The 12,923-nt window shown below is 34.8% G+C and overlaps 3 protein-coding genes across 3 annotated transcripts; 2 read left to right on the top strand and 1 right to left on the bottom strand.

The window, feature by feature from the left end:
* The first annotated feature begins 1 nt into the window (after nucleotide 1).
* LOC107924432 (protein NBR1 homolog) lies at nucleotides 2–3,779 on the top strand. The gene is made up of 7 exons (XM_016854878.2): nucleotides 2–284; nucleotides 832–1,979; nucleotides 2,070–2,193; nucleotides 2,275–2,514; nucleotides 2,619–2,768; nucleotides 2,845–3,411; nucleotides 3,495–3,779. Exons 1-7 carry the CDS (start codon nucleotides 261–263, stop codon nucleotides 3,591–3,593), a joined length of 2,352 nt encoding a protein of 783 aa, XP_016710367.2. The 5' UTR covers nucleotides 2–260; the 3' UTR covers nucleotides 3,594–3,779.
* A 2,931-nt stretch (nucleotides 3,780–6,710) lies between these two features.
* Nucleotides 6,711–8,892, bottom strand: LOC107922928 (pentatricopeptide repeat-containing protein At3g48250, chloroplastic). Its single transcript, XM_016853133.2, has one exon. It carries the CDS (start codon nucleotides 8,728–8,730, stop codon nucleotides 6,868–6,870), a length of 1,863 nt encoding a protein of 620 aa, XP_016708622.1. The 5' UTR covers nucleotides 8,731–8,892; the 3' UTR covers nucleotides 6,711–6,867.
* A 1,874-nt stretch (nucleotides 8,893–10,766) lies between these two features.
* Nucleotides 10,767–12,832, top strand: LOC107924609 (F-box protein At2g35280). Its single transcript, XM_016855139.2, has 3 exons — nucleotides 10,767–11,244; nucleotides 11,334–11,493; nucleotides 11,596–12,832. The coding sequence occupies exons 1-3, from the start codon at nucleotides 11,063–11,065 to the stop codon at nucleotides 11,992–11,994; spliced, it is 741 nt and encodes a 246-aa protein (XP_016710628.1). The 5' UTR covers nucleotides 10,767–11,062; the 3' UTR covers nucleotides 11,995–12,832.
* The last annotated feature ends 91 nt before the right edge of the window (nucleotides 12,833–12,923 follow it).

The raw sequence follows: 12,923 nt of genomic DNA, 5'->3' as shown, positions 1-12,923 counted from the left end.
ATAAATAAATAAAAGGCAAAAAGTTTGTTTTTGTTGGAAACTGAGAGAGAGAGCTTGCGCTAGAAGGAAATTCCGCGGCTTCCGATCCGTATGCTCTGCTACTCCCTGAAGGAGAAACAGAATATGGAAACCTTCAACATAATAATACCCCTACTATTATCCTCTCCCATTCCATCCTTTCTATTTCCTTAATCTAAGACTTAGGGTTACATAACTTCTCTTTTATCTCTACATCTTTCTTCCTATTCATTGCCTAAACCATGGAATCCGATCTCGTTATCAAGGTTCTTTTTTTTTTCTTTTATAATTCATCCATCTTTTTTACAGGCTGCTTTTTTTTATTTAGTCGAAAAGTTTCTATTTTATAATACTCAGCAGTCTTTAAGACTTTTCATTTCAAACTGCCCGTTGTCTTTTCTTTCATCATTTAATTGTCTGTTTGTTTCCCGAGGAAATGGGAAAGTTTTTTTTTTTCCTTTTCAAATTGAGACTGCGATTGTGCTCATAATTTTTGTTTTCATTGTTTTGAATTGTGGTTATCGCATGCACGTGCAATAGACGTTTTTTTTTTTACCTCAAAACTATGAGTTGAGGCGAATATCATGCACCTGTGATAGTTTCAATGACGTTTCCCTATCTGCGGGGTGATTCATGATCACCCCTAACTGTTCTATGTGAAATCGTTAGATTGATTTCTTGTTTCCTTGATTTATATATGTCATCAAAACTTAAACCGTAATCCATGATGCTTTGTTTAAACATCTTTTATTTTATATTCCTAGTTTAAAATTTTTTGTTTTCTTTTTTGGTTCGCTAATGATATGGATACAGGTTAAGTATGGAGATACGCTAAGGCGTTTCACTGCTTGTATTGATGATGGTGAACGTCGTGGTCTTAACATGGCTGGACTGAGGGCAAAAATTTCTGGGCTTTTCAATTTTCCTGTTGATACTGAACTTACTCTGACATATATTGATGAAGATGGGGATGTTGTTACCCTTGTGGATGATGATGATCTGTATGATGTGATGAGGCAACGCCTCAAATTCTTGAGGATTGATGTGCAACCGAATAATGATAAGCTTGGTGAACCATGTGCCGCATCAAGCCAAAGTTCTACCCCTTTGAGATCGCCGCCTTTTCAGCCTCCATCGGAGGGCTTTAATATTGTTGCTGCTGATATTCTGAAATCTGCACCGGATCCTCTACGTGGCACTCTAAGTGAAGTTTTATCAAAGCTCTCCTCTGATGTTGCTTTGATAGTGGCATCTGCTAGTCCAGTGTTGGGTGATCTGGTGGAGTGCTTGTCTAAGACGGGACAATCCTACCTTTGTCCTGTTTCGAACCCTGGAGCTGCTGCTGATTCAAGCATGCAACTTGTAGCATCTTCTGTGAGCCATTGTACCACAGTTGGTGCTACTGACCCAGATCCTTTAAGGGATGGTGGCTTGCGAGTGGTTTTACCTAAATCTACAGATGTCGATTCAACTTGCAAGGCTAACAAGGAAGGCAATACTGGAAATGCAACAAGAGGTGTGAATGTACCTGCTGTTCCTGATCCTGATTCTATTGATTTGAATGTTGACCCACTTTCTGATGCCAACCTGACCGGATGTGCTCCCATGGCTTCTGAACCATCTTCATCGAACGTTTTTGCTTGTAATGACCAGAAAAACGCTAAAGAGAGCATGGGTCGTAAAAAGGGAAAGAGTGTTAGCTTTGATACATCAGCTCCCTTTATTGATGCTACGGTGAAATTTTATCCCATCAATGTGATGGGTAAGGATCCTTCAAATGAATGTCCCTTCGATGGAGTGCCAGTAGCAAACGACCCTGTTGCGCTTCCTTCCTTTAGTCCAAGTAAGAGGGTCTTTTCTTCGACTGCTGGAAATGTGATGTTTGGTACATTCCACAAGGGAATTCAATGTGATGGTTGTGGGGTTCTTCCCATTGCTGGACCCCGGTTCAAGTCCAAAGTGTAAGAGATGTTCTGTTTTCAGCGACTGGTCATTCCTTTTGGATTCTGTTTTCAATTGTCAGTGAGTATTTCTCTTAATTTGGAATGCAGAAAAGACGATTATGATCTTTGCAGCATCTGCTTTTCCAAAATGGGAAATGAAGCTGATTATATCAGAATGGACAGGCCTGTGCATTCCTCTAATCCATGGTTTTGCAGGGCATCAAATGATCCTGTAATTTTCTTTGCCTGTCATTTTCTTCTTTTACTGTAAACTTCTTTTCAACATCGCATTTTGTGCTTTTATAATTTATAGATTCCAAGTGCACTTCCACATGTCTTGAGGAATCGTGCATTGAAGTCAGCTCAGCCTAAGCTAGAAAGTCGCTTCGTCTTGGATGTCAATGTAATAGATGGGACTGTAATGATGCCATCTACTCCATTCACAAAGATCTGGCGGATGCGCAATAATGGTACTGTGACTTGGTTTCATGGTATGCAACTTGTCTGGATTGGGGGAGACAAATTAAGAAACACAATGTCAGTTGATATAGAGGTAGAGTGTTCTTATCTTTTACATTATTTGCCAGTGCACTGTTTCATGATTTTGTTCAAGGCTGAATGTAATTATTTATCGGTGTTTCCAACTTATGACAACAGATTCCTCCTGATGGTGTACCTGTTGATGGGGAACTAGATATTGCTGTTGATTTTACTGCACCACAGTTGCCAGGTCGATTTGTTTCTTACTGGAGAATGGCATCACAAGCTGGCATAAAATTTGGGCAACATGTCTGGGTTCTTATCCATGTAAGCCTTCTGTTTCAGAGCTTTAATCTCTTGTGGATAAAATCACATTCATTTTTATTATGATTTGCCTATGCAGGTTGATGCTTCTCTTAAGGATATGAATACTGATAACGCTCAGGGATTGAACTTGAATTTGCCCCCTGAAAATAGTGGCTCAAGAGACACTGAGGTTTGCAACTCTAATGTAGGCCCTGCACTGGTGAAGCCCCTGATTACTGAACAATCAACAAAGGAGCAGTCATTAAACGGCAGAGATGTTACAACCCCTATTCATACATTATCTTCATTTGCGGCATATCCTCCCATCATTGATCACCAAGATATCTCACTCCTTGCATTTCCAGAAATTCCATCTCCATCATCGTTATCATCCTATCCCATCATTGATATCTCAGAAGCAGCTTTTGATGAGCCGATGCCAATGTCACCCCTGCCTGCACCATGCGAACAAGCACCATCTGAAGGGGAAAGTGAAAATGCTTTTGAGCAAACACTACTAAAGGAGCTTGAGGATATGGGATTCAAGCAGGTCGATTTGAACAAGGAGATCTTGAGGATGAACGAATACGATCTGGAGAAGTCTATAGATGATCTATGTGGAGTAGCTGAATGGGATCCCGTACTTGAGGAACTGCAAGAAATGGTAAATTGTCTGCATAAATTGTGGTCTCCCTTTTATGTTTTTTACTTGGTTGATTAGGATTATGTATTGTTGCGTGGGTGCAGGGTTTCTGTGATGCAGAAATGAACAAAATGCTGCTGAAGAAGAACAATGGGAGCATCACAGCAGTTGTCATGGATCTTCTAGGTGGAGAAGGGGCTTAAATGAGGGGATATGACGGTTGATTCTTTCTTATGGTTGGACAAGCCTTTTATATATATATATAAAAATAAATAAATGAAGCGTGCTTCTAAACCTGGTCATCTTATTCCAACATATGATATCCATGAATTTGTATCCAGAAAGAAAGAAAAAGACTTTTAATATTAATTCCATGACACCTTTCTTTCTCTCTCTTTCACAAGTGACCAATTATATATATATATAATACTAATGGATAAAAAAAAACCATTAAGTCACTTTTAATTAGTTTTAATATTGATTAAATTGATACCTCCAAAAAATATTAATATAGTTTTATCAATTTTGAAAATGAACAATCGAAGGACAATTATAGTATTTACTTTTTTTGTCAATTTATTTTATTTTATTTGGTATGATAATAAATTTAACTTTTACAAATTTTATTCGTCACGATTTTTAAAATTTCAACAAATTTAACTTTTGTTACAAATTGATAAAATATGTAAACATTAAGTGCTATTATATACTAATCAAACTAGGATAAATTAACAGAAAAAATATGTGCCGTTATTATTTTTCCTTAATTGCTTGCTTTTTAAATTTAAAGGGATTAAATTATTTTAATACTTTTAGAAAGACCAATTTCAAAATTGAGGGGACCGAAAAGGTTACTTTACCAAAAATATACTAATGATATTGGGTAAACTGTTATAATAGTCACTTTTATTTACCTCAAATTACATTTTAATTATTTATGTTTGAAATGTTATATTTTAGTCCAATACATTATCGTGTAGTAACATTTTAGTCACTGAACCGTTAATTGCCATTAATGATGTCACTGTAAACTAACATGACATGTTAAATCATCATTTCAAACAAAATTTTAGGTAGTGGTGAGTATTCAATCGAGTTGAGTCAAAAAAATTTGAGTTAATCGAGTTGACGAATTATATTTTAGCAATTGAAACTCAACTTGAAATTTTTTCGAATCAAATCGAGTAAAATGTTTTTGAGTCAAATCGAGTCGAGTTAACGAATCCTATTTTTTATACTCAATATTACGTTTATATGTACCGATTATTTAACTAGTAAACGAAGTACCAAAATGAAGAAGTTTTACCTTTTAACTTAATAGATTTGACTTTAATTTAAAAAAAAGTAAACATTTATCAAAACAACTTAGTTTTACCTTTTCTTATTCGAATTTTCAGATAACTCGAATTGTGTAATTTATATTCAAGTTAAATCGTAAATTTTGATTTTTTATTCAAGTCGATCCAAATAACTTGATTATCTCGAACTATTTAATTCAAATTTTAAATTTTTTATCAAACTTTTCGAATCAAATCGGATTTTGCTCACCTCTAATTTTAGGTTAAATTACACAATTAGTCCCGATATTTTTTTTTTGAGCTATTTAATTTTTTTTCATTCTCTTTTGTTTCTCCCAAATAACAAATAGATATCAAACAGGATGATCTTAAAATACAAACTAAGTCTTAATAATGTAAGCAACGGAAAAAAACTCTCTAAATCCTGAAATGAAATGTGTCATCGCCAATCTTAATAAAAAATAAATTATTGTGAAAACAAAGGTAAACCCAAAAAAATAGGTAATTAAAAAAACCCAAGATCCTTTCCAAAATTAAACCAATTTTTTTCCTTCCCATTTTCCCAGACTTTCTGAGCATCCAAACACCCTAAAGAGTCCACGAAAAAAAAAAACTACCGATGACTTTAGCCAGGGTTTTGATATAGCAATTGATCATTTCCTGCTTAGTAGCTCCTTTTTTACTCGGCTTACCTATACTGATAAGCTAGTGCTCATAATCACAACCTGAAAATAACGGGGCCATTTCAATCGGCAGTTGATCATTGAAGTTCGATCCAGAGTTGAACAGAGAGTAAGCGGAGTTCTCAAAGTGGTTGATGTGGCACCGGGTGGAGGTGAAGAGCGTGGGGGCGAGAGGGAGACATCGGACAACATGCGAAAGAGGGGTAAAAGGGTAGTGGGAAAAGTAGAGAGAAGGTATGGGAGGAGGATGGGTGATAGATTTTGAGGATAGGAGAAGTTTGAGGAGGAGAAAAGATAGAGTAATGTGGCACATGAGGGTGGATGTGGCAGCACGTGTAAGGGTTTGTGCCATGATGAGTGAAATTGAATTTGATGAGAGTTGAGAGTGTAAAAGAGGATAAGCTCTGTTTGATACGTTAAAAGAAGTAGAGAATGAAGGAAAATAAAGAGATAAACAAAAGAGAATGAAAAAAATTAAAAAAAGAAAGTTAAAAAGAACATAAAAGAAAATAATTAAATTGCTAGAAATGAAAAACATATGAAGACTAATTGTATAATTTAACCTAAACTTTTTATTTGAAATGAAGATTTAATCACACCATTAGTAGCAATTAACGATTCAGTGACTAAAATTAAAAATGGGTAAAACTCAATTCAATTCGAAAAAGTCGAAAAAAATTTGAATTTCAAGTTAATCAAATCAAGTTATTCAAGTCAATTCGAATAAGTAATTCAATTTTCAAATTCGAATTGAGTTGAATTTTATAATTCGAATAATTCGATTAACAGATTAGTGTAAATACACTTTTGGTCCCCGTCAAATTTGAAAATGAACAAATTAATCTCTGAACAAAAATTACAAAAATAAAAATTCTAAAAATAAAAAATTAAAATAATTTTTAAATTTTAAAATAATTATAAAAATTTATAAAAATTTCACAATTTATATTATTTAAAAATTATAAAAATTTTAAAAATAATTCTAAAAAATATATAAAGAAAGTTAAAAAGTTAAAAAAATTTAGAACAATAATTTTGGACCTAAATAAGTTAATTTGACATGTTTTATTTTTTAATTTAACTCGAACAATTTCATTCGATTTGACTCGACTCGAATTTCATTTCACTCGACTTAATTCGAAAAAAATTTCAAATTGAATTAGGATGATAAAATAAGACTCACCAACTCGATTAACTCGAAATTTTTTCACTTGATTCAATCGAACGCTCACCACTAACTAAAATACTACAACACGATAACATAAGTAACTAAAACGTAACATTTCAAATATAAGTAACTAAAATGTAACTTAAGGTAAAAAAAAAGTGACTATTTTGGTAGTTTAGCCAATGCTATAGAAATAAAATTAAAGAAATTATAAGGAGAAATTCCCCTAATAAGATTCATCAGAATCTTACTACCCACAAGAGGAAAAAAATCATTACAAGCTGAAATTGGTCATTCCATCTGTCTATGAAAGTAACAAAGCAAAAAATCAAGCAGTAGATTTGGTACCAAAGAGTTGAGATGTTTTAGGATGATTACGAATATGATGAGGGCATTTATATAGCAGATCTTGTGCCTCGGTATGTCTACCTTCCTCCAAAAATGATTCAAGAATATCAAGGTAAGCTCCAATGCTTGGATATTCCTTCACACTCAATGCTTTCAAGAACTCCATAGCGTCCTCCACAGTCCCCTGCTTTGAAATATATTGAACGAAAGGTTCAGGGTAAGGTGGGTAGTTTTGTTTCTTCATCAACTTAAGAAGGTTCATCGATTCTTCAAGTTTTCTTTTCCCCAGAAGCTTCTCTATAAGAAGTTTAAATGTTGCTTGCCAAGGTCTTAAGTGAACTACATTTACCATCTCCACCAGCAATTTGTATGCACCATCTACTCTATTCTGACTGATGAAACCGTTTATTAAGACATCCAACAAGTCAGCATCCGCTTCAAGGGTTTTCACCATCTTTGCGAAACACATCAATGCATCATCGATCTGATTAGCATCACAATGGCCTTGAATCAAAATAGTCCATGTCTTGATATCCGGACAGCATCCATTTGCTTTCATTTCATCCAACACTTTGCAGGCTTCTTCGAGTCTTCTTGCTTTACAAAGTCCAAACACCAGTTGGCTGTACGTAATGTTATCAGGTTCGCACCCAGCATTTTTCATTGCTTTCATGATCTTCTCCGCTTCATCAAACTTACCCGCCTTGGTTAAAGAACGATGAATCCCGTCATAAATAGCCTTGGACAGTGAATATCCAGCAGCCTCGTATTTATTCACTACCCTGAACACCAAACTCAAATCTTGTCCATCAGCACCGGAAATGCTCCGTAAGAGTAAGCTGCAATCTTGTGCTGAAGGCTTATATGGACCATCCATCATGATTTCATAAAGTTTCACAGCATCCTCCAACATCTTAAACTTCTGAAAGTTCCTCGAAACTTTTATATACGTATCGATATCCATCTCAAATCCTTCACCCTTCATCTCATCCACAACACCCCAAAACTCAGCAATAGAATCATGCCTAGCAAGAATCCTTATAAGAGCATTGTAAGTAACTGTATTATGCTTATAATTAGAATCCTTACTGGCCCAATGAAAAAACTGTAAACCTTTCGTAGGGTAAGTTCTAAGTTCCTTCAACACCCTTATCACTAAATTATCAGACAAATCAGTTCCCATACCATCTAATATTTTCTCAGTCTCATTGCTCCATTCATCCCCAGCAATAACATCAGCTATCTTACGAGCAATACTATCCTTAGCATTCTCTTCAACCATCCTTTTATAAAAATGGGTTAAGGCCACAACATCACTAGGCATCTTATTGTTTCTAAAAGAAGAATGGATTGTATAATAAGTTTCTTCGTCAAGATAAAAACCCAGGTCCTTCATTTCCCTTAAAGTTACCCAGAACTCTTTCATTGTGGCTTTATTAGCAAAAATCCTAAGCATAAAGCTATAGACAGAAGAATTGGGTTTAAACCCTTTTTCTTGACGCACCCAATTGAAGAAACTCGATGCCTTTTTGGGGTCTTTATCGAGTTTCTTAAGAACATAGATGACAGTTTCATGAGTCAATGCAGAGTTAAACTCGTGTAAGGAGGTCACTAACTCGTCAGACCAATCGTTGGTCAGAATGAGTTGAAGCAACGAGTTGGGTTTTGTAGAGAAGGAAAGGCTTTGATGGATGTTGGTTAAAAGAGAAGAGTGTGATTGAAACGAGAGCTGTGAAGAGAAGCGAGTCACCTGTGAGGAGAAGGAAGGAGTTGAGGTGAGTCGAGTGGAAAGAAGCGAGTTGGCTAACCTGAGTGAGGAGAGGATTGCCTTGGACCGATTCATGATTGCTGTTCAGAGATAGAAAGCAGCGAAGACAAGGATGGCAATTGGAAATTTGGAATAGAAGGGGATTTCAAGGGTTTAAGACACGATGGAAGTTCTTTTGTTTGGCTCCATGCATCTGTGAGGGAAGAGAAGGGAAGGTTACCCGGTTACTTCGGCTGGAACCCAGCCCATCAATTTTGGGTAAGCCCTTTTAATTACTACTACAAGGTTTATAAAAAAAGTATTTTTTTAAATGAATTATTATTGTGGAGGCTTTAGGTTATTGAGTATTAAATTCGATACACATCACACATCACGCATAATTATTATGTTTATGCGTGGGTCTCTAGTTTTATTATGGTGTTATTTTCATGTGTCGATTTTAGTTTAGATTATTCTAATTCTTATTTTAGTTGCCTTTTGTATTAATTTAATTTTACTTTGTAATTATTTGCATATATATTTCTGTTTAAAAATAATGATTTTATGAGTATTCATATTATTAGATAAATTTATACTATTACCTACATCTATATATTATTATAATGGTCATGAGTTAATTTGGCAGATGGGAAAGATTTAAATTTTTTTGAAAAATAGTAATAATTATTATGATGGTGTTTTGTTTTTTTATATATATTCTTATATGAAATCTTTAAATAAAAATATTAAAATAAATCAAAATTCTAAGGATGAAACTCAAAATTGATAAAAAAAAAAATTGTATGTAAAACTTTTACCCCTTCAATTATTGTTCACTCATAATAATTTATTAAAATATAATTTTTCCATTAAGATTTTAGGATTCCTCAACCAATCCGTTGGGCCAATATAGGGTTTTGCTGTTCCCATATTGCCCGTAAGACCTTTTATGGGCCTTATTTATCGTACACCGATACTCTTCTTCGCATAGATCTCTGACGGGATGAAAATAAAGGCCGTGGTGAAGTGCAAGCGTAAAGTTACCCCATAGCGGAGAGTTTAAAGTGCGAAAAAATAAGGTGGGGCCAAATCTTCACGGTTGTTGTTGTCTAAATACATTCATTTAGAGATTCGTCAGTTGGATAACTTTAATAATGTTTTGAGAAACAAGGTTATTTCGGAGGATGATTTTGTTATCTAACTTAGTTGATATGATTGAAGATTAGAAGGACGATGATCAGGATAAGCGGGGTTAATGCGGATAATTTTATTTAGAAGTCTGGTTTTGAGAACTCTTTCCTAGTTGAAGCGAAATATTTTTTTGGGTGGAATTTGGATACTTTGACAAAAGGATGTATCTAAGAATATTATTTAAGCTTGGGAGTATAGTTATCACGATGTGTTATTATAAATAAATTATTTGGAAGTATTGTATCATGTTAAAGATATTTAAACGATACAATAGTTAGATTCGTATGTCATTTATATCACTGAGAATAGAATATTAGTATTAAACATGTGCATTGAAAATATAATACGACGGTTGCTTGCGTAGCAAAGATTACAAAAGAAATGGTTATTGACTTTTACTTTTAATCCCAAACTCCTAATTTATTTTGAATGTATTATATAATGATATTACTTATTTATCTCTTTCTAAATTGATTGTTTTGTTCTTCCTAATAAAAAAATTCTCCCACTCAGGAAATTTATTGGTTACCCAGGCACGGACAGGCAGGTAGCAGCCTGGCACTGGCAAATGGCATGCAAACAGGGGGTGTTGAGAGAAAAATATTCCAAGTACAAAGCAAGAACTGCATTTCATGTTTACTTTGAAGGACAATATTTATACCATGGATGGATGTATGAATACATTAATGTATTAGGCCCAATCAGATCCTGACAGTTGCCTTACCTCACATTCCTTTTTTACGAAACTAAAGCGAAGCTCCATTTGGCTACTGTTTTTTTATACACTTGGACTAATTCACACAAACAAACGACTTTCTACTTGCCAAGTGGCAACTACAAAAAGCACCGCATTCATACAATTTATACATACCTTCCCAACTTATAAGTGTCTGCCCGCCAACAGCACACTATTTTCATACCCTAAACCACCTACCTACATAACACTAGAATCATGTTTCTATTTTCAGACATCATTAATCTCTCAACTTTCCTCCTATTTATATAATAAATAATATATACGGCAAAAGTAGCAGTGAATATATATAATAAAAGAAGACATCCAAGGAACGTGGAGAAGTTGTCTGTAACGTACAGATAAATACTTGCATGCTCGGTTCCTCAAAACCTTCAACACCTCTTCCTCCCTTTCTCTTTTCCCTTTCAATCCGTAAAATTAGAACAAGGCACCAAATCAAAAGTTTTCAGGAAGGTTATTCTAAGTTGATGGAAAAAGAAAATGAAAGGCAATAAAATATCATCATTTCAGGGTTTCCTTAAACTAACCAAAAGAGTTAGAAAAAGCAAAACAAATTCATTGACAACGTCCATCTTCTCACTTCCAAATGAGCTACTCATCACAGAGGTTTTAGCTCGGGTGGCTGCCACTTCTATCTGTGATTTCTTCAATCTCATCTTAAGGTGTTTTTTTTTGGGTCTCCATCTATATTTAATTAAAGTTGATTAATTACATTTTGTTTCTGTTTCTCTAATTAATACCATTTGATCAGCTGCAAGGCTTTTCATCAAACGGCTGATGATAACTACATACTTGGACATGTATCTCTTGACAAGGTTCCTGTTATTCCATGGCGTTCACCTAAACAAGCTTTCTTCTTGGAAAAATGCAAAGAGACTGGACATCCAGAAGCTTTATACAGGGAAGGAGTGGTTCGTATTACATTCTTCTTTCTTTCGTTCTTTTCTTTATGTGGGTATTTATTCGATCCTGCCGAGAAATTAAATATGGAAATAAATTAATACCAATATCAGGTCCAATACTTCAGCTTTGCAAAGGTGGGAGAGGGACTAAACTGTCTAAACAGTGCAGCGAAAGTAGGGCATGTGGGAGCTGCTTATGTGCTGGGAGTTATCCTACTTTGCATAGATAAAGGAGGAGACGGTAGACGACTTCTAAATTACGTAAAATCAAAAAAAGGAATCGGAGAAAGTCGAAAGAAATTTAAGGATGTAATTAATAGACTTTGGCTCAACAATTTCTTGGAACCCAAGCCTAATGCTTGTCCAATGCAAGCACAGCACAGAAGAAAACAAAGGTGGCCTAGTGACGATGACGATGACGATGACAATGATGTGAGTTGTGAAGCTTGCGGGTGCCACTTGCAAGTAATTTTCGTTTGTAATCTTCTACGTGGGATAGTTACTTACTAAACAACAAATAGGAAGCAATCATTGTCTCGATGCTTTTGCATAGCTATTTCTTACTAGCGGTACCGGTGCTTGAAAGCAGCCGAGAGCGCCTTGTATTGAACTTTAATATTGGAAGTGGGAATGTTTGAACTGTAGCATCTCTATGGATTATGGACTTATGGTTCAATCATCAACGACTTATTTTGTCTTTTAACAGTTTTGATGGCTTGACAAAACGTAAGAAGAGACCAGGTGAATGACGTTTTAAGTTGTTAACTGCCTCTTTAACTTGTGTTTATTGAAGACTGTATTCTCTCTGTCGTTGATATTTTGAGTAACGCATGTCTTCTTTCTGGGGTAATAAATAAATAAGAGAGAACTATCTACAGGCCTTTTTCTGTCTGGCGCCTGGCGGGGGCAAAAATCGAGTCAAAGAAGATTCAATACTAGCACTGTTGTCATACGAGTCTTGCATCCATGATTAAACATTCAATTCAATCACCACTAATAATTTCCTATGTGAACTGATTTGAAGATGTTCCCACTTTTGGCTTAGAAAGAAAAGAAAATGAAATTGACGTTAACCTAAAAGATTAAAACTAATTATTCAACTATAATGATTAGCATTGGGGAATGGTCCTTGTGGCATTCCATCACAATTTAATATTTATATATTATGAAACCGTCTTTATTTGCGTATGATACAATGGAGTTTTGATTACCCAATCTAGTTATTTATATCTTAAACCAAACAAAAAGTAAAGAACAATAGATAGATATAACTCTGTTTCATCAATTTACAAGGTTACTTCAAGTCAAAGGTCCCAACAATTTATCTTAGATTCTTGTACTATTCACAACGGCAAGCCTTTGCAACTCAAATAATTGATATACCACAAAAGCATGGAAAGTATATATCTAGATGTATATGCAAGACGTGTCACTCAACT

Source organism: Gossypium hirsutum, chromosome A11 (assembly GCF_007990345.1).
Source record: "Gossypium hirsutum isolate 1008001.06 chromosome A11, Gossypium_hirsutum_v2.1, whole genome shotgun sequence".
Taxonomy (NCBI): Eukaryota; Viridiplantae; Streptophyta; class Magnoliopsida; order Malvales; family Malvaceae; genus Gossypium; species Gossypium hirsutum.
This window is presented reverse-complemented; position numbering and strand designations above follow the sequence as displayed.